The sequence below is a fragment of the Dermacentor andersoni genome, chromosome 6 (genome assembly GCF_023375885.2).
Source record: "Dermacentor andersoni chromosome 6, qqDerAnde1_hic_scaffold, whole genome shotgun sequence".
NCBI classification, from domain to species: domain Eukaryota; kingdom Metazoa; phylum Arthropoda; class Arachnida; order Ixodida; family Ixodidae; genus Dermacentor; species Dermacentor andersoni.
In genome coordinates, this window is record NC_092819.1 from 102,740,124 (window position 1) to 102,762,623 (window position 22,500).

The following is a 22,500-nucleotide window of genomic DNA, read 5'->3' on the forward strand; positions in this document are numbered from 1 at the left end:
GCCTTTAAACAACACATAAGCAGATGACTTATGTAGCTGGTGGTTGTCACTATGACAAGTCCCGGCAAGGTGCAGGCAGCTGCGAGCGCCACCTTATCCCAGAGGTCATGCCAAGGAGCCGCACACTAGGGGTCATCCGTCGCTTCTGTCGAGCAATAATGACGGCTTTTCTTTTCTTTTTTCTCTCTCTCTCTCTTTTTTTTTTATTCGGTCTCAAAAACGACTATTTTAGTAAGCTTTTCATGATGCTTTGCTCTTGTTTCAAGTGTCAAATTTTGCATGGAGGCTCCTCTTATCTACACTATTAAAAAAAAAAAAGGCTTTTGACGCGGTCCGAAATTACATTGCAATTGGCCATTAACTTGCAGAGAAGAGCTTGTAGGTGATCACATACATGGTTCTGCTGCAGGTGCCATCTGAGGCAGATCGTCACTAGAGATGCTTGATGGTGCTGGAGACTGCTCATCCAAAGACTGCTTCTCACTGGAGGACTCTGATTCAGCGTCTGTTCAAGAGAAATTGCAACAAAAGTAAGGACAGCACAAAAACATAGTGAACAAAAGAAAGCAAGTACTGATGCAGTTGATGTGTGGTGTATACAGTAGCACAGCAGCCCACAATATTTTAGTCCTGAAGGGTATCACAAATGTGTAAAGTGCTTGCATTGAACGTATGTAAGGATGGTATTTTAAGAGTGTGCAATGAAGAGTGTGTAAGACAAGAATAGCTAAGGTTGGGGTTAGTTGGCTGTGCATATTAAATGTACAACCTGTTTACCTGCATAGGTATCACTTGTGTAACGTGCACAGCCTGTAGAATACAACCTGTACTGTATTTCAAAGTAACATGCTGCAATCATTCAATCTGTACAACTTTAACTTCATTGAATTTCAGTCTACCAACTGCTGGAAAGCTCGTCAGTACACATTTCTCTCAATATTGCACTTGAGTACAAGATCTGCTTTAATTTTTTGTTTACCATGTGCTTTCTTTACATTTTCTAATGCACAGTTCAGCATGTGTATTTATGCAATAAATTGCAGAAGTTTTGAGTGGGCCAACTACATACTGTCAGTGGTGCTGGCAGTCTAAAAATTAGGTTAGAAGCTTCTGATGATGTACAAGGTCCGTAACTGATTGTTTCGTAGAGTTTAGCATCTCCAAAGAACACTGGTACTTTGGAGACACCACTGCATAAGTCTCCAGAACAATTTTTATCACATGGAGGCTTTAATACTCTGCACATCATTTCACAGCGCAGTTATATTCGATATTGAAGCTTTCTATTGAGGAACTACTTTATATGTCACAAGTGCAACTTGCAGACATAAGCTCTTGTCAAATCACATATTTGTGCACTTTTCTGCTGCCCGTAAGCAAAACACTGTTTTCGCCACGAGTGCAAGTGGTGAGCCATGACCGCTGTTTGCAGAAATGTGTCACTCCACTTGTTCAGTTTTGTGGTTTAGATCTGCAACACTTTCCATGTAGCAAATATGTTGTACTTTGCGACTAGAAAGTAGAAAACTTAGGGTAACACTGTATTACGTGATGCAGAGCTATTCTTTTTCTTTCATATGTGATGCACTATCTTCGGTTGTTGACTATGCATGAAACAGAGCATAAAAAATAGTTTACACCCATTGGGGCATATCTTTGTCCCACAACAATAATCATCACCTGCCTCACTTCCTTTTTCGAAAACAGTGCGCACTCTACTCCCCCTGTCAAGAATGCTGTGTCATGCTGATAATGCGCATGCCATTCGTCGCCTGAATGTACAGGGCACACAGCATTAAAAGAAAGAAAAGGCAAGCTATGCGCATGATTATTGTTGTGGGGGATGCATATGATCCATGTGGTATAAACCACTTTCATAGTGCAGAGGAGTGCACAGGGAGTCACTGGCATTGGTAGAGCGCCGGGGCAAAGCGGCAGCAGTGAGTGGGCATGGTTGTCGATTCAGCAACACGTCCTGTTAGGCACATTGACTGGTGGCCGACAACTCGTACACATTTTTAAATGCTGCATCAAAAGAGTTACTAGCAGCATTGCACGCCATAACATTCCGGGAAAATATGTGCAAAATGATCAGTAAATCGTTATTATGAACTATATATATATATATATATATATCCGCGTAATGAACGCACTTTTTTTCCTAATATACTGAAGCGAAGCTGAGGGGTGCGGTTATTATGCAGGGTAAATTTCATGGAGACATTTTCAAAACAGCAAAAATTGAAAAGTAAGAGAGTAATAATTTGAAACATGCATAAGATTACTTATTTTTGCAGTAAGAATACATGTCTATTATTTGCAAACAGTAAATTCACTCTGCATCGAAACCACCAGACCTGCCATTCAGGTGATCGGCCACTTCACCCACATTGTGGTTCCACCATAGACTGAAGAACCAACGCATCAGCCGCGCAAAGTCGGCGCGGCCTAGGCCAATCGTGCGTGGTGAAACTGAATGCGAGCTCCTAACAGCGATCTTCAATCTCAATCCAGCTCGTACTCGCAGCCACCTCTGGCCACAAGCATCACATTGAAGCGCCCACCTATTTTGACAAGCACACTGTGTGCGTCTCTTTCCTCGACCGTCCTACTTATCGACATGTCAAATTTTATAGATGTCCGATCAGTGTATCCGTTTTATGAGCGCTGGCACTGGTGGTGGTTTATTTGCGCTGGCACTGGTGGAAAGAATGCGTTTAGCATTAAGTGCGCTTGCTTCAAGCACATACACGAGAGTCAAGGACTGTAGTCTCCAAAAAACTACAGCACGGCCTTTCAATCGTGGGACTGCACAATAGCAAAGTCAGGGGTGCGTGCATTACTCGAGGATAAAAAAAATTCAGATTTTTCACGACTAATTTGGGGGTGCTTTCAATACGCGAGCGTGTCCATTACGCGAGTAAATATGGTATATATACGCAGATCCAATGCACATGCAGCTCCACTGCATTGGTTAATTAAATGCTATACAGCAACCGGCAATAAGCACAGTCTGTTTGTTTTCATCCTACATAAGGTGTAGTTTATGTTTACACACCAAGAAAGTCACAACTTTAATATCATAAAACTTTGATGGTTATACACTACACTGTTCACAGGTTATGCCAAAATTCAAACCAATTCAGGCGGATGCACAGTGGGAGGTGCCGACACCAACAATGTCATGAAGATAAAGGTGACCTATGATGACTGCCAAGGAAAGAATGATGAAAAGTGAGTACACAGAGAAGTATGACATATACATCAGGTGGCTGGTGCCGCCAGCAAGAAGGGAGACGGGGATAAGATGTGTGCAAGTGAACAGCAAGCAGCAAAAGAAGAGAGCACCTCCACTATGTGCAGCAAGAGAGGAAGTGGGAAGCCAAGTGGGAAGCAAAATATTTGTCTAGGGTGAGCCGAGACGGGTGGTTCGTGGAACGCCGCCAATGCGAGTTGATAGAGCAGTGGTAGATTTACAGAAAAAGGCAGAGAAGACTGCGACACGGAGATTATGTCAACTCCTCAGTTTTGGCCCGAGCGATGGCAGCAGGACTTTCGGCGGCCATTTTCTTTGCAACAATATTGTATATTGGTATGCAAAAAATGATGATAGCCTTCTAGAGAGATAATCAATCGATCTAACTCAACTTAATATTTTCCTTTAGTGTCTCTTTAAGGACTATACACCTCTTGTGTCATAGTGGCACACAAATACCCAATGGCTAAATCAAAGAAAATCAAAGAAAATTAAAGCAAATCAAGGAAGTCTAGAATATCGTGCATTACATTGTTAAGAGGGTTGAGTGCTTTAGAGATATCTACGAGCTGACATACCATATTTACTCGTTTAAGGTCCACACTTTTTTTTTCTTAATTTCTTAGAGATGGTGGGCTTTACATGAAGCAGGCTTACGTCTTCTCACTTAAAATTAAGCCTTGAACTGTGCACAGACTAACGCAACGCAGAATGCTATGCAGAATAATGCAACCACTCACCCACCGACTGTAATCACTGTTATTGTGTCGTCCTCTACATTTTCACTGTCCTCAATATTTCAGAAGCACGCCTCCTCGGTGCTCTCCCAAGGGTGGTCATCTTCCGTGCCGTCCATTACTATTTTATATTCCTGTCACCTTAAGGCTCTTGATGACAGCCTCAATGGAAACCTCATTCCTCGTGTTCAGAATCCTCGTGTGCACTTCCTGCAGAGACGCCCTCTTAGGGCGCCCAAAAGCTAGATGCAGCTAAATCTGCTAAACAACGTGCCTCAGAGCAGCAGAGACCCCTGAGGCATACTGGATCTACATCACGTGATCATGTGATCATGATCTGGTGGGATACAGTGACGATTACAGTACCATCGTTGGCACAACAGTAACTAGTACCATCTAGTAACGGCTTGCAGAAATTCACCAGCATGCAGGTACTGTCTCCGAGATTGCAACAATACGCTGGTGCAATCCCGGAGGCCACACATGTGGGTACGCACAGATGCTTAAAATTGTGTTCCAAATTTTTTTTACTCCAAAATGGGGTAGCGGGCCTCGCACAAGGGTGGGCGTTACACGAATAAGTCCGGTATGTACAGGCTTTATGCGGTGATATTTTGTTTGATCATGCAGAACAGAGGTGCACTCACTGGCAATACTCTGTTGGTCAACATACAGGGCTAAGTACATTATTTTAAGAAGTTTGTGTCAGTGCAACAACCTTCACACCAATAGATGAGGTGCTCACAGGGTTTAGTTCAACAGTCCCCAGAGACCACCACAAGTGCTGTTCTAGTGTTTGAACAAATATTCTGCTACAATGACAAAGCTTGAGTACATGTATGAGCTAGAACTCCCATGTATTAGCAGCATTCCTCCTTTGTGCCAAAGACAAGTATATAAAAATAATCTCACAGCTAAAAAAAAAAAAAAAATTGTGTTACCTGTGTCATCGTGATCATCCTCCTCATATCCCTCAGGTAGGTCTTTCACAGACACAAAGGATAATCTGCCAAGCAAGAAAGAACTTTTTAACCAGGAGATGCTAACGAAGGCCTTGCAAAACTCCTTTATGGCAAATGCACTTCGAGGAAAAAAACTAACATCATCTGTAACAAAGGTAGCCCGATACAGCTGCATTGATGGACAGACAACGCTGTTAGAAGGAAGCCCAAATGAATGCTATTGTATTCAGAAAAGTAGCATGAAACAAGCAGAAATTAAGCTAAACAGTTTAAAAGTCCTATTCATCAGTAGACAAATATCATGCACCTGAAATGTCAATAACTGTTTCACAAGATGACTCAACATGACACAGTGACAATAGCTGGTAAAATATCAGTCACCATCGTTCAGAGGGCCACATCATATTGCATTTCACGCAATAGTTTTGTTTTTATTTCTGGCAAGAGGTGCGTATTTCAATGAGAATATCTTTCCAGATGAGCTGAAAAACTAAAGCCATGTACAAAAGGACAGCATAACAAAATTTAAGAAATCATTGCTTACGTCAGATACAGAGGCAACTGCAAGAAAATATGACAGGCTGTTCAGGAATCCTAAAAATAACTCAAAGTGGAGAAGATCAAATCCATTTTAATAAGTAGGACCGGCTGCATTGGCTTCTAAACAAAAAGCGCAGCTGAACAACAACTGCATTTTACTAGTACTAGTACAGTCAAATATTATTACAACAATGTTGCGTCTAACACAAAAATTTGTTCGTTGTATGTGATCATGGTTATAAGCACACACTGATATCGGCAGGAAAAATTCCCAAATTGGTAACTGATCAATGCAAAATAAATAGAAGCCTGGTGCCTTAAGCAGGACACAGTAAAGGGTCTCCTGTCAACTTTGATTGTCCTTTGGCAACTTACTGATATGTGGCACTTGAACAATGCCGAATTACAAACATGCTTTGCACGACAGTTATTATGCAACTGCGCAATCAATGTGATCACACAAGATCAGCATGTTGGCTTGCACGATGCAGTCCAGCCAAGCCAAGTAACTGGCCATGCCACATACACGCATCCAGAGTGTGCCATAGCAAGTTCGTATTGCTAATTAGTAGACATTGTTGCTACTAGAATACATATATTGAGCTACGAGGAACCAAATGTGACTTCACTGTATTCAATATTGCCTCAAAACTAGCACTTTTGGTTTTGTTGAATACTCTGAGATAAAGTACTGGATATCAAATGTTAGATTTGCTTCATTAAACGTAATAATTTGTAATATCTGCGCTCGTTATTACGTTGTTCGACTGTGTTGGTAACAGTGGAATCTCGCTAGCCATGAGAAAAGAAAGTTAAAGAGAACATGCACAACGAAGGAAAAGAACAAGCCAACATACTTTTCTGGAGGCGTGAACCGCACCTCGCCATGCGACTTCAACAATTCCTTCAGTGATGGATCGTACGTGACTCTGGGAAAATTGAAACAATAAAAAAAATTAATAAGGCACATATTCTGAGCTAGCAGGCACTAATATATATCAACCCCTAAGTGAGGCTTCACTGCACAACGAAAATGTGAACTTTGAATATGGAGCCATTTTTTTTTTTTTAATGGATGCACAGAAGTAAAAAAAATTCACGCAAATGCCGTGGCAAAATTGCTATTCTGAGGTTTTACATGCCAAAATTATTTGATTATAAGGCACACCGTTGTGGGAGACTAAATTATTTTGCACCACCTGGGGATCTTTAACCTTTTAAGGATGATAAAAATGCCAATAAGAGATTTCCTTTTTTTGCATGCAAATGATTTGTATAGTCATTAAAGCAAGACCATGCGAAAATTTATCAGAAAGATGTATTTTATTAGGGAAAAAACATTTTTTACAGTTTAACAAAGGTGGGCTTCACTGCCCACAAGTTGGTACGATCCCAACTCACGGTGCAAACGATGATCATGTAAAGCAAGACCATGTGAAAAAGTTATCTCAAAAAGGTGAACTAGGAAAAATCTTTTTTTACACTGTAACAAAGCTGGACTTCACAGCACATAAGTGAGTCCTTGCACCATATGTCACTTTTCAACAGCTCCTTGCTCCATCTCATGCTATTTACAACAAGCCTAAAATACACGCATGCCATCTGGAAGAAGCACGAAGCAACGTGAGCTCACACCTTCAGCCCAGCATTAAAAACAAAAAGGCGCTGGGCAAGCTGGTCTCATCATTTGCCTTTTTTGCAAATATGGGCTTCACGAGCTCAGCTCGTGTTCCACCCTTAAAGAGTTAACGTGCCCTTGCCCTCTAATTTGAGTACATGAATGTTTTCTGCACTTCACCTCCATTGAAATGCGGCAGCCGTGGCTAAGGATTGAACTGACAACTGCAGATAGTAAAAATTTTAAAGCAAACTTGCCAACCTCCCTGTGGTTTGGCAAGTGACATACAGGTGGATGTCAATTTTTCCTTACATGAATGTTCCTCCACCTTGGAGAATTCTGCAGAACTGATGTGCCATATATTTGTGGGTATACAGTCGAACCCACTTATCACAATACCAGTTTTAACAACATAACGGTTATAACAATCAGAAGATACTGCACCGTCAACTTCTGTTTGTTTTCTATGGGGAAATAACCCGTTTACTACAATGCCTCCATGCCACATTATCGGTTATAACAATAAAATCTAGCTGCTTGGTGTCTGTGCTGAAAGGCAATGGAATGCGAAATCCTTGAAAAGAAGAAACAGTGAAATGAAAGCCGCTAAACGATCACCCACCACCCTAACTGCCGCCGAGCACTTCTCTGCATCGCCAGCCTGGCACGCATCTCTGCCGTTGCCCTTCCACCCCTCCGAACATGAAGGGGCTGCGCCAACTGTGCCATAGAATAAAGAACCAACTGACAACTGCGTTGACAGCACTGTCACCACTGCTCCCAGATTGCTGCTCACTGGGACGACGGGCCCTCATTGTGCACAATTCTGCCAATGGATTAAGTCGCTCATGCTTGCCTTTGTACGTTGTGTCAAAGTCGTTCCTGCTGGCCACATGATTTCTCAGCCTCATTTGACTCGCCGCCAAACGGAAGATGGCTGACCTGCCCGCTGATTATCGGCAATGCACGACATTGCCAGTGAAAAGAAAGTGCACAGCTATAGATTTGCAAATGAAGTGCTTCTAACTGATGAGGTGATTGTAACGAACGTGCTTGCATCAGATAGCAACAGTGACAGCCAAGACGGCAGCGCTGACGCAGTAGAGCAGGCTGCCTCAACATTGTCCCGGCGGGAGGCCCTGTAGGTGATTCAGTCCCTCAGGGGCTTGTTTTCGTGAGGGACCTTCCGCTGCACTATGTGGAGCACCTGTATGCCTTGGAGGAGGATGTCGCGAAGCTTTGCATAAAGCAAGCAAGACTGACAGACCTGGGGTTTTCTCGTGCAAGCCAGTGGGAAGTACATGGTGAGACGCTTGTGGCAATCTCACCCCAGCATTTCTTTTGGATTTCTCAAGCTAAGATGTTGCCACGGCAACCTTCCCACATTTTTTAAAGAGCACCTTTTGGGGCCACTAAAGCGACACCTCGGCGTAGTTCGTATGTCACTTGCTGCCCATGACCCCTCTTTGCAGTTGTTATAGCAGTGCCATTCTTGAACGGTGACACCCGTGGCTTGTTAACAACACATGATCAGAGTGTGCAGGAAACAGAGCTAAACAGTTGAACGAGTCAAGAGAATCAGAAGCTTGATGGAGAAAGGTGGCAGAAAGGAGAACTCACCTGCCCGCTATTACAGTTTTCTCGGAACAGCGCTGCCATCGCCCATTTTGATATTTTTTTTTTCACGCAGCCCGGTTATAGCAATTATTGGTTATAACAATGGAACTTTTGTGGCACTTGAATGTTGTTATAAGTGGGTTCGACTGTATATGTGAAACTTGTATGTGCCCCGGCAAAGTTTCGTTGTTCCAGGTAACATTAACATGCACTGAATGGCAACAGGACAGGACTCACTCGAGGTCAAGCTTGTGATCTTGTAGATCATCCAGAAGGAAGCAAGAAATGTTGCTAAATGACTTCAACCGCTCCACAAGGTGCGTGGCATTTTGATGTGCATTGGTGGAAATTGCAGAGTTAACTTCTAGAAGGGCAAAATAAAAAAAGAAAGAACTCAAATAAAGTTGCATCCAGAACAACTAAAAGAAATGTATTCTTATTACCAGTCACCAGAGCAAATTAATATGGCACAGTTATATCTCGATATAAGGAGCTTCAATATAACAAAGATCTTGATATATAATGAAGTATTTAACTCTCAATAACTTCTTGTCCATAGAACACCATGTATTTCAAACCTTAATTTAATGAAATGTAATGTGGCTGCTTGGGCTTGTTGCTATGGTATAGTGGTGAATTGTAGCACAGATATACACAACAGCAAATACAAGACAGACAAGAACTAACTTCTAACAGAAAGCTTTATTCTCGGTGACCTGTGTTTATAGCCGTTACTTATCACACTGCGCATGCACAATTCACTCTTAGGAAGGTTAACTCTTTAATTGACAAGAGCACAGATGGTGCACTGACACAACCAGAGCCAAAAAATGAAATCATATCAGCCTCAATTGCTTCGCGTGTTATCTGATCACCACTTCTGCTGATAACAGTACATTGAGCAAACAAAAGTTCCCAGCCACACAAGCCGGAGTGACACGCAAGCCAACCGTCATGTGCGGTTTTCTTGACATTGGGTGTTCTCTTAGTTTCATGCGGCACCAACTCCACTCCCAATGTCTTCACCAATGAAGGCAGCAATTAAGTGAAGGAAGCATTGGATAATCACTCGAAAAGAAACCTGCAATGGTACAGCTTTCGCAGCGCAGTTCTCTTCTATTATGTGGCCAGGGGATACAAATTTGATGCATGCACTGAGTGCACTTATGTCTATCTGTAGCAACAGCATGACTGGTCGAAAACTGGACAGACCAGGTAGCAGTCAAGCATTGGCATATTCAGACTATCACTTTCAAAGATAACTTTGCAAGATTTTAAATGACTAGCAAGACGCGTCGACAGCCCTCTTGGAACTGTGATAAGACAGAGCACTTACCCCTGTGCCAATAATGCCCTTGCCTGTATGACAATATGTCTGGCACTAGCAAGGTGAAATTTTGCAAAAGTGAAAGTATCTCGGAAAGTAATCATCAGAGAATACAGTACTTTTTTGGCCACTGGTGGAATAAAGTCACTTAACTTCAGCCAAATTTAATATTCCGTATTTCCACTTATTCCTGTTCCTTGGCGGTACCCATCGAATTTGAATTATCGGTTGGCAACAAGAATAGGCGGTTTTAGATCTTACATAATATCAATAAAAGAATCAACACAGCAACACATATTCTATCAGAAAAGTTTGGCCCTAGAAGGATTGAACTGGCTTATTTCTCTCTCTTCCTTCTAAAAGGCTTAACTAATAAAAAGCTCTCTCCAACAAGCTTGAACTGAGTGAACACATTTTCAAATTTTGTTTAATCCCAGTAAGATTTGTCCCCATGTTATCAGCATGCCAGTAAGATCTGTCGTAGGTTGAAACAAGACAACTGCTTACTAACCCCTTCCGCGCCAGCCATCATCCTGAATTCTCACCGAAATTGGCCAAATTTATTACCGTGAAATCCTTTACAAAAAGCAATGTTGACAATATTTAAAGTCACATTTACAAAAGCACTGTCATTTATGGCAAAAGTGAAGCTTAAAAGTGTGACAAAAAATAAAAAAAAATAAAAAGCAACATTGACGAGAAAATGACAATTGTAAGAAAATAAATTTACCGATGATTACGATGCTCCCCAATATGAAATTCGAGCACAGCCCTACATGTGTTTTCATTTCGGGATATATTTAGGCAAAGAATTTGAAAGAGACATGAAGAAGAGTTGGCAATGGTCGAAAATATGATCTGCAGATCAAGCGCATTGGCTTTCGTACATGACTCGTCGAAGGTTCCAGTGTAATCGCTGGTGCCACATGGCTTCCAGAAAGCACTACACAATTCGGGTCACATATACTATCAGATTACAAAACAATCACAAACCATGACAATCGTAACAAGCGCGAACGAGAGCTGATGTGAGCAGACGATAGTACGAAACGTACAGTCGCAGCAGGAACGGGCCATTAAGAGCTGCGCTCTAAAAGTACTTTCACTGAACTAAGCTCGTCCATGGCAAAGAAAGAGTTAAGTGGGGATGGATTGCAATATCAACTAAAAATGTATTTTACTTATTTTAATGCCAAGATGCACCAGCATCTATTGCAAATGTCTGCACCAAGTGGCAGACAGCCTGAGATGCGCAACAGACGGCGTTTAAGAATGCCACTGAACCCGCCCCTCCCCCATGACTCTGCCTAGTCACTACGGAAGCTTGGGCAACAACCCATGGCATTTGCTTTGTTATTCTATTTAAAACATATAAATGTATTTATTTGTATAGTCGTGTAGAAATTAAATGTCTGTAGTTGCTTTAACATTTTCAACAGTTCAGTATACATCTCAGAGGGTCATCATGGTCGTGATAGTTCCTGCACAAACACTTGATTTAGGTAGGTGCCTAAAAACCCCATTTATTGGAGCATGCACAGTAAAAGCCGATGTTTATGGCACAATGAATCACTATAGTGATTGCAACAATGCCAAAAAGAAAGTTTTTCAGACCCCTAGTGTTACACCAGGTGTCCTTTGCAATGCTGAGCAAAATGGACCATAATAGGATAAGATATGCAGTCTTTCAGGCCTCTGCCAAAAGCAAGAAAAGGATGAATACCAAGGCGAGTGAAAGAAAGTATTAAAAAGGCAATCAAAAGAAAATAATTGTGAATACTATACAATAGGAGCGTTTTAGGCCAACTTGTTGGAAATTTGAACTTTAATTCACATTTTCTCAAATCGCCATTTTAGCTGACAAAGGGAGCATCTCTGCAACGACTGTACTTTCTAAACAGATATTTTTTGTGAACTGTTCCTGAATGCTTATGCCACCTACTGAACTAAATCAAGTGTGTTGCCAACAAAACTTATTTCTTATTTAAGTCATTGGTATTTAAACTTTTTTTTTACTATACGAGGTCAAAGCTACAATTATTCTTTTGGTTCAGAACAAAGCCTAGTGCATATAAGATTACCGGAAAATTCTGGAGCTACTTCCGTATGTAAATCTTCCTTCACAAAGAAAGAAATTAACTATTTCAGGGTCAATGACGTAAATATACAATGCCACGAACAAGTCCAAAATGGTCGATGCCATATAGATACAACGCCATCTGTACGTTTAAAACGCGTGCCAATTTCCTAACTATTTCTTTTCAGGTATCTGCTGCCACTATGTGGGAATACAGGAAATTTTTTTCTCGCGCCTCCCTCTCTCGGTTTTTGTTGCATGGTTTCTTTTAGAGCTAGCTTGCTCCGGCGTGTCTATATATTACCGCTCATGCATTGGCACACGCGCAGGTGGGCGGCGGTTTGGGTTTTGTTTTACGGGCGGTTTCGGCTTCTTGCACTCGCAAAACTGATGTACATCTCGTTACTAATTGCTCAAAGGCCAACCGCCTGTTTTTCACTCGTTTAGTGCTTACAGAAGTGCGCATAGGAAGGATGCTGCCGTGCGTTCATTTCCTTTTCTTTTATTTTTTTGAAGACTCTCGAAAACTCATTGCCTCTGGTTGGCAATAAGATGAAGATTAGCGGAGGTTTGTCACACGTTTTGCTTTTTTGAAGGGCACACAACCATACAGTTTTCATCAGTGCGCTCACCTAAGCAGTTCGATTAAGCTATGGACGTAAATATTAGTGTAAGAGCAGGAACATTTGAGACTTGCAAAATATTCTCGCGTGCGCATTTTCTAAGTCTTATGTGTATAACAATGCATCAAATTTTTAATTATAAGTTTATTTCCTTTTTTAATTGTTGCTACTTATGAATAAAGAGTACACATATACCAACGCAAAATATTTTTTTCTCACTTTACGGTCGCCCTAGAGAAATTACGGTAAATTTTTTTCGAAATAGGTCCCTCAGAAGAATTGGAATCTGCAATAAAAATAAAATCGACCCTGAGAGGGTTAAAAAAATTGATTTTAATATTTTCAAAGATATTCAGTGCTTTTTGTACCATGTTTACCACACTATTAGACTGCACTTATTACAAACAGCTTGAAAATTTTCACAAAAATTTCTTAATAATCTGCACAGTTACAGGAAGTTGTAGCTGATTACCTAGGTCCACTATCCAGCCCCCTTAAATATTAAAAAAAAAGTAAAAAGAAGAAAGAAAGCTAAGTGACAATGACAAATTCGCAGATGCATGCACCAGTTTTCAATATAACTATAGGTGCTACTTATGAACACTGTGGTAGAGCTGCTTACCCTTCTGCAAAGCCTTGAACTCTCTCATTTTTGATGTCAGATCTTTCAGCTGAAAGAAAATAATGGACAAATAATATCAAAACATGCTGCTTACTAAAAAATAAAAAGTCAGTATTTGGCCATCGTGTATACTTGTAATGACTCAGTATAGCTGGCTTTTCTCACCTGCTCCTGCATTTTCTCCAAGCACTGTTCATTAACTTTCTTGAGGTCCGCTAACAACTGGTTTGAGCTGCACAGAAGGTACAAAGCAATTAAACAAGACCAGCAAATGGACAAAAAAACAACAAAATTCTAAATGCAAATTTTAAGATCTTACAGTTCTTAATATTAGTAAGCTTTAGGTTTGCAGTGATGGAAGCAACATTTTACTTATTGGAGAAGATTTCGCAACAGAAAAAGAAGGCTAGTTTGGAGCAGCTCTTGGCATTTTCGGAGCAGACGGCGAAATATGTCACACACACTAAAAAAAATTCCGGCGTTTTACAGACCAAAACTACCATTTCATGATGAAGCACGCCATAGTGGGAGACTCCAGAATAATTTGGACCACCAGGGGTTCTTTAACGTGCGCCTAAACCTAAGTACATGGGCGTTTTTACATTTCGCCCGCATCGAAATGCGGCCTCCGTGGCCAGGATTTGATCCTACAACCTCATACTTAGCAGCCAAACACCATAGCCACTAAGCAACCACGGCAGGTACTCCTAGAGTTAAAAGCATCACCAAAACGTCTCGTAAATATTAGTATTTATTATGAAACATAGTGCACATAAAATAATCAATGCAAATTGTAACAAAAAGACAAGATTACGGGTGGTTATCGAACTTGCAGTAAAATGAGCTATATATTCAAAATAGTACTTGTGGTGCCATAGCCAGCGTAGAGACCATGCGCCCACGTACGCTGTGAAAAATGCCTTGGGGTGCTCGGCTGCAGCGGAGGCTATGATTGGCTTCACTGCATTTTTGAAAACAATGATAGTATGCTTGTAGTGCACGCCAATGGATGCGCCACTGGTGACAGCCTTGCGCACAACTCTCGGGAAAGGAACCAGCCATGCCCCGTAGTTTGCTGCGTCACTGATCGTGCTTCTCTGTCTTATTCACGCATTCAGAGAAAAATAAGCAACACTCTTCGCATGTGTGAGGTGGCCAAAGCTTCAAGGAATGTTGAAGAATTGTTGCACGGTGGAGGGCTCAAATACCAGCAAAAACGTGCCAGCAATACGGCTCTAATCATTCCCCGCAAAGCCTCATCAACGGAAGCAACGGTAGAATGGATTATCGCCAATCAGTGGGAAATTTCTTGTTTTCATCCTTTCCTTTGTCATGTCGGTGTTTTTTCCACTCGATCATAGTTAGGCGCGTAAGCGACGAAGTTCGTCTGCAGTACAGCACGTGGTTTAAAAACATGTCGCTAAAGTTCTGAATGCCGTTTGCCACTTCTCCTGTTCGCTGCTTCTTTACCGCATTGCGCTAGCTTGGCAGCAGGACTGCACGAGTCCATTGTGTTGTATGTTAAAGCTACTGAAGTTTGCAAGAACTGAAATTGTTGGTTTCATGTGGCCCGGTAAATCCTCGCACCAACTGTCACGCACTTCATGTTTTTACATCTATTTTATGCATGCCTTCGCACATGTTTACCTGTTGCTAGTTGCTTCACGCATAACTCTTATTGATTCTTCTGAGCTGTGAGGTTTTCACCCTGCCTCGTTTGTAAAGGGTATAAATCACGCTGTGTCTTATCGTAATGATACCAAGCAAGTGTTTGTTCAACAGCTTTAATCTTTTCGCCCAAGGGCATCTTAGATATTGTGGTTTTTTTGGGAAATGTGTTTAGAAAATAGGTAGTTCAGGGCGAGAATTGCTAATAGTTGCTGCATATGGTATTTTTGTTCCATGTTTCGCTGAAAAGTTTGCGTCACATTTGGCAAGACATCAAGCCTCAATGCTGCCTGAGCAGACTTAACACGAGTAATTTGTTTGTTTCACAACGTAGTCCCTTTTTGCATGTGAATATTGTACTCAAATGAATTCTTTCTTATTGTGCTTACACAGCAGATGACTAAACCCTGCCTTGCTGCCAGCACTTGTCTACTTTAACTGGTGGCACAGTACCGTACTTTCACACTCTTAATTTGCCTCCTTGCTTATTAACTTGCCCCTTAAAACTACAACCCTTAAAAAAAGTTGCAGTTTCGCCAGAAATGCGAAGCATCGATTGCAATAGCAAATTAGTAGACAGCTACATGAAGTAAGGATAGTAGCTTTATCAGCCATATAACCTTGGAGACATTCGCTTACCAACGTAATTATTAAGCATGGTGTCAGCACGCACACTCGCAATCAAATGCTGGTGTGAGCAAGCGAGGCAGCTGCAACCAGCGAAGTGACCATGCTGTCTGTCACTTCAATGCAGAAATGGTGAGAACACAGCGCTCACAAAGGTATGAGCAGCCTGCAAATCTTTTTCAAGATACGGCATGTGCGACCGAGCAAGGCCGTGCAAAGTACGCACTTGTTGGCAGAGACGATGCCCCCCCTCTCTCTTCCCGCCTATGCTGCCTCCCCTCTTTGCTCCCCATTGCGTGCGAGATTGAGCTGTGATCATCAGTTCCCCTTGCACCAGGTCACAACATACGCAGCTACTGCAGGAGCACAATGCCGGCAATGCTACCGCCGCTCACTCCCTCCCTCCCATCTCCCCGACAGCCTTTATCGCGACGGAAGACAGTGCATTTGCTCTCTGCTTTCCTACTCCGTGCGTGACAGATTGAGCCACGAGTGTTGGCTTCCCTTGCATGCTTTCCCTCGCACATGCAGCATACGACGTGCAGTGACAGTGTTATTGATCTTGGACTTTATAGGAACATCACGGCAACAACGGCAAAAATGCACCTGGAGTGTCCATATAACTGCTCTCACAGTAACACAAAACACATATGAAGTGTGCCACTCTACTAATGTGGCAGTAACTTCATCAAGTGAAAGACGACCTATACCTGCCAACTTCTAGGCCTGAGAATTAAAGAGACTTATGTAGGAGAGAGAAACCGTGTAAAGTAACAAAAAGCCACTGAACAGGAGACACCGTTTATTTGAACCTATTTACAGTCTGTGGGGGTTTCACTCTGCATGCGGCTAGGGCTGAAGGCGAGCTCCGGATCTAGCCCCACACAGTCGCTCCGTGGTACATCCCAACCTGTAGCACGAGAATCGCGGCTACGTCGGGTTCGAACGAATAGGGCAACCAGTGGCGTCAACTGCAACAATGTTTATTGCTGCCAGCAGTAAAGAATACTGGCAGAGGGAAGTCCTCTCTGTAATAAGTAATAATAGGTTGGCCTCGTTGCCTGGGACAGCCAGGCAAACGAGGTCACTCGTGGGTTGAGGCAGGTACTCCAGTCCGGCAGGTTAGGGGTCCGCCGTCAGAGAGAGCGGGTCTCCCCCGATGGCGCTGTTTTAGGGGAATGTCCTCCCCGCCCATCAGCTACGTTCCTGCGAGTCAGGGAGGAAGGGTGCGGGTGCGTCGCGAGAGCGAGGGAAAAGCAGGAGAGGGCGTAGTGCGCCTCTGCCGTATCTATGCCGGCTCTTGACGCAACCGTGACAACGCGGGGGAAGATGGGCGCGTATGCTCCCCACATCCTCCTCTGCTTAAGAAGCCCCCTGTACGTTGATGCTGGCACCTAGGTACGCCCGAGGGGTTCGGGCGCCCGTTTGCTTAAGTTCCTGCCGAGGTTCGCGATCAAGGCAGCGTTACACACGCCGGCTTTGAGCGTTGCACCTGTGTTGCTGTAGCCCTCAGCTGGCAGATACTTGATGCTAACTCGAAGGTGCCCAATCAGCGAGCTGTGCCCCAGGTGTTGGCTGCGCAAGCAGGGAGGTCGCTTGCTGGGCACCGGGTAGTGGTTCGTGCGGCTGCTAGGCCAGCTAGCAGGCATTAGTCTATGAAAGGTGCAATAAATGCCCTTGTGATTGTTTGCACTACTGTGTTGTCAGTGTTGTCCCAAGAGCACGGGTGAGAACACCACAAGTCAACGACCGATATTTTGGATGTTGATTAATAATTCAGACACCTTTGCAGCACCGCCGCATCCTCCATGGAGCCAGTGTACAGACCTTTTACAGTGACGTTGTATGGGGCGCTGCCATCTTTGAACCCCTTCTAGAGCAGAGGACGTGAGTAAATGCAGAAAAGCGTTGTTTTGACTACTTGGCAAATTATTATTTGCCACTGATGCAATGCTTTCAACCGAAAGCACAAAGAGAACATTAGTGCTGGTGATAACTTACATATTACGTTATTTTAGCCAGAGGAAGGTGAGCAAATGCTCTAAATCAGCGTGTGTGCGTTCTCTGATGAAGCGATACTCAAATGTTCATACTTCTTTTTATTCTATTGTCTCAGAACAGAAAATAGCTCTTACCACCTCATTAATGTGTAATCCGTACTGAGGGTGGTTATCTATGAGCATTCTGTCAATAACATTGCTTTCAGTTCCACTAAAAATGTTTCTCCATCGTTTTCACTGCCTCACAACCATAGGTTCTTCTCAACATGCAAAAGACTGATAGTCCTTGGTGATTCATAAGCTGTGAGAACAGTCAGATCTACACAGTCAACGACCGATTTTTCGGACCCTCTAGGGAACGTAAAAACGTCCGAAAATTCATGCAGTACGAAAAAATGAATGCATGCAAAAAAACTCATTTTTTCTTTTTTTCTTGGACCTAGAGGTAAAGGGCGAAGTACCAGGCTTTTGAAACCCTGCCAAAGCATCAGCGAAGTGGCTATAAAAAGAGGCGTTCAAAAACTCTGTATGCAGCCGACTGCTGGTTTATTATGTACATGTGCATTGTTGGGCAGCCGGTGTTATTGCTGCAGTGGCTTGAAGAATTTGTTAATTGTTGTTTGGACGGCGTTCCGGTTGCATGCGATCATATTTGCCTCGATCTGAGCAAGGGTACACCGATGAAAGAGTCAACAGTGCTCGCGTCAACTCTCCATCGTTAACCGACGGTACTGCTTTCCGCGATTTGATGCCATCGGCGAGGACGACGAAGACGGAGTGGAGGCCATCGAAGGCAAGCGAAATCCTGAAGTTGCGCAACAGTGGAGTTCGCTGACGAGCATCGAAGCACCTAGGCCTAGCATCGCAGAGCACACTTGACACAACAGCACAACCTTACACCACGCTAGCTAAAACGTGGCCTGTGCAACCAAATGAAATGGCGCCGCTCCAGAAACTCTGCCGGAGGCGGAAGTGCGGCGATGAACATAGCCAGCGTGGCCAGACCAAATCAGTGTGTGACGGCTAGATTCGGCTAGTAGTGGTTCAAGGCGGTGATATGCTTCGGCTGCAAGTCGATTTCCTTCGCAAGGGCGCTGCGCGAGTAGCCAAAAGGACCTTCCGTCGCGTCAAAAAGTCCGGAAAATTAAACGACGGGGGGTTCGAGCGTCTGAAACTTCAGATGTCCTTATACAGTGGAACCCCGTTCATACGTTTTTCATCGGACCGAGGAAAAAAAACGTAACAGCCTGGAAAACGCAACAGTGAGGAAAGCTCCGAAAATGAATGAAAAAAGTGCAGCTTCAACTATAGACAATTTATTTCCACAGAGTGTGCTTAGAACTTTAAAAAGTCTAGAATGATGGCTTGCCGTTTCTCTCGCTCGCTAGAAATCACCACACGTTTCTCAATAGCCTGGAAGGCCGCATTGCTGTCAGCGTCGCTGTGAGGTGCGGCGTACCTGCGGAGGAGGTCCAGAGCCGCGACGGCTTCTCCAAAGCTAGGATTTGGCAACTCCCCGGTATCATGCGGCTCGTGCTCCTCGTCGTCACCGCGCCACGGCAATGGCAACGGACGAAGGAATATCCGCGGGAAATGTTGCCCTCTTTGGCGTAATCATGCTAACGTGCTAACGATTGTTTAGTATTGCTGCGCAGCGCGCGCGTCCGAGCAGACCGGTTGCACGCAGCGCAGCGTGGTTTCGCGAGAAATGTAAACAAGAGAGGAGAGCTGGCCCAACAGGCGGAGCAACGCCATGAGCAACGCCAACTTCCAGTTTCCCTTTAGCTAACTTCACTACTAATATTCTTTCCCTTCGAAATAAATGTTTCTCTCTCTCTCACAAAGAGTGACGTCAGGGTCTCTCCTGAGTTTCCTTCCTCCGTAAGTCAACCCGTCCAACAAACCATGCGGCGACCTTAATCACAGTGATGATAGTGAGAGCATTTTTCACGAATGGCCACCTAGTGGCGGCCTCTTGAACTGGCGTGCGGCTTCTTGCAGTCTGTTCCATAGCCAAGCCCGGCCAAACCCGGTCAAAACTCGTCAAAAGCCAAAATGGCGGTTAGAGCGCGTTGCCTACTTTAGCCCAAGCGGGTTCGGGTTGCGACGCATCATGCGGGAACGTTTTCACAGCTACTACGTAATAGCGGGGTTCCTTATACATTGGATCCTGTGGAAGCTATGCCGAGACCGGATGAGAACGACGTAGCAGCCGGGAAAACGCAGTAGTGAGGAACGTAACAGCAGGGTTCTACTGTACATTGATTCTATGGGACTCGTGACGGTGCCACGAAGACGTCCGAAATATCAGGCATGTCCAAAAATTCGGGCATCCGAAAATTCAGTCGACTGTATGTACATGAAGGTCTGCCTACTTAGATATACAGTGAAATCTCAATATAACGAACTTCAGGGGACCACAGTAAATTATTTATTCTGAAAGATCGCTATAGTGAAAGCGGCAAAATGAAGCATTCCACACATCAACCCATCAGTTTATAAGTTGTCACTAGATGAGCTATCCATAAAAACGTTGCCGTTTGCTCTCAGCATGCGCTGTTGCTATTTTCCATAGATTCCGCCGCCACGCACCACCGAAACACCGTATAATAAGGATGACGCACGCAAAACAGACGCTGATGCCAAGAAAACTACCAACAAAAAGGTAGCTCCATGTCGGCTCCATGGCTCTCTGTGGTGTGTGTTTCTCTTCTGTGTGTATCGTCAATATGTTGTGCAATCCAACCTCTAATATGCCTCCAAAGAGCAATACTTCTTGCTTGCTGTTTGTTTTTCACATTTCTTGCTGTGGACACTGCAACTGTCTCATTTGAGGCAGACACCTGAACTACGTCAAAGCACAAGCGAACGTAAACGACACCGTCTGAAAAGTGCAAAGTGCAACCATATGGCATCTCCGTGAATACGGAGCTTCCATTTCACTGCGCGCATAGCTAGTACGGCCGAAGAAAGAAGCGCGAAAGAAAGAGGCATGCACAGAAAGGGTGAAAGAAGGAAGAGACGCACCTCCATTGCTAGGCGACACTTTCCTGGACAGAGCATGCGCTCACAAAACCTGATGTGTCGTTGCTTCCACTCGCCCACTTTCCTTTTTTCTCAGGCACTGTCTCAGGTTTTCCGAACCCATGCACTGCGACATCCGCTCTCTGCACCTTGTTGTCTGCTAGCCTACTGTTTTGGCTGCCGTGAAGGATACACTGAAAGCTAAGAATCCCCAGATTTCGGAATATTAGTCAGTACTGAGGTGATAACATCACAGGGAAACTGAACGATTGTTATTCTGAAAAGTTCGGTATACTGAAGTTTGTAGTATTGAAATATTTTTACATTGAAACTATAGGAAGTCATCAGGGGATATCTGAAAAGTTTGTTAATGGGGTGTTTATAGCAACGAGGTTTCACTGTATACTATTGTTATATTAGCTTATCTGTCACCGAGTTAGCCATTTGGATAAAGAAAAAAAGGATACAAGTAGATAAAAATTTGAGCTCAAAGTGCTGTGGTGTTTCTCGCTTCAATGCAGCTGCAGTCGGTGAAGGATATTTCGTTATGCTTTACATACAACAACATTAGTTTATAAAAACTGCATGTGCAATCCACTGTGATTACACACACATAGAGCTCTGACTGGCTGTCTCCTCCTGTTAATAAAATGTGCATTACCAGACGTTATGTGCGACGCGATCGAAAGAACATGCACGAAAAGACACTGAATTGTTTCTAGTTCACTTACACTTGCAACTGTTCATATCACATTATTGCCCGAAGGGCACTGTCAACACAGCAGACAAGCTCAGTACTGCAGGGTATACTGATATCGCACAGTGTCAAAGGATACTTTTTCAGGTGTACCAAGCCACACTTTGCTTTATATGTGCAATATGTTATCGTGTCCAGTCAGAAAAGTTAACAGAAGCCCATTCTTCTTTTGAGGCAATTCAGGCATTTGGCTGCAATCAGAAGGCACTCAGCTGCACTCAGAAGGTATGTCATTGGAATCGGTAGCGCCATCTCATTTACCCTCCGCTTTCGGATGTCGAAGCCTTTTGTAGTTAGATCTTTACGAGTTTTTGTCATGACTGCAGGCTTGAAACAACACTTATCGAGGCCACCACTGCTGCCATTTTTATAACCTCGCTCCCTTGAACCAGCACTTTCGCTCGCCGATCTGCTGGCAGTCATCATCACCACGGCCCTAATGCGATCTATTACACTAGGCGGAGCTGCTTTGACATTCACTACCAAGCTTCCGGCTAGTCGATGCCATGTTTTTCATTGAAAACATTTGCCATTGTGAGCAATGGTGCCACTTCTGTCTTCGTCATCCTTGCTGGTAGTTTTGAAGTGCGGAAAGCATGACAGAGGTCTAAAGAGCATTTCATAGTGCCCGTTCCCAAAAGTCGGCTTTGCTGTAATACAGATATGTTTCGCAATCAAGCATATGCAATGTATTGCAGTGAAGCACACCAAGCATGGGAAATGCCCACTGTCGCAGGACATAGTATGTGTTCCTTAATTATACACCCATGCACCCGCCATCTCCTGCCACAGTATGCACACTGAGATGCATAATAAGTGTGCTGGCAGACCTTTATAGCAGACCTTTATAGCAGACCTTTAGAATGAGTGTGATAAATTGATCCTTTGAGGAGCAAAGGCCTACATTTGTTTTTTTCGGACAGTCCAATTTTTCAGATGTTTTCGTGGTCCCTAGGGAATCCAAAAATCAGACTTACTGCACTTTCATGATAGAAAAAATGATAATAAGCATAGCCCCTGACATCACCTACATGCCTCACACCAT

The 22,500-nt window shown here is 43.5% G+C and overlaps 1 protein-coding gene across 2 annotated transcripts in view; it reads right to left on the reverse strand.

The window, feature by feature from the left end:
• qin (tudor domain-containing protein qin) overlaps positions 1-22,500 on the reverse strand; it is a 118,920-nt gene that overhangs the window by 65,854 nt on the left and 30,566 nt on the right. For both annotated transcript variants that reach the window (XM_072288838.1, XM_055066525.2), the window contains exons 10-15: positions 13,545-13,611; positions 13,380-13,428; positions 8,968-9,094; positions 6,353-6,424; positions 4,935-4,999; positions 395-505 (exon numbers count right to left, since the gene is read on the reverse strand). In XM_072288838.1, the coding sequence (XP_072144939.1) occupies positions 395-505; positions 4,935-4,999; positions 6,353-6,424; positions 8,968-9,094; positions 13,380-13,428; positions 13,545-13,611 (491 nt within the window). The remainder of the gene's footprint in view (positions 1-394; positions 506-4,934; positions 5,000-6,352; positions 6,425-8,967; positions 9,095-13,379; positions 13,429-13,544; positions 13,612-22,500) is intronic.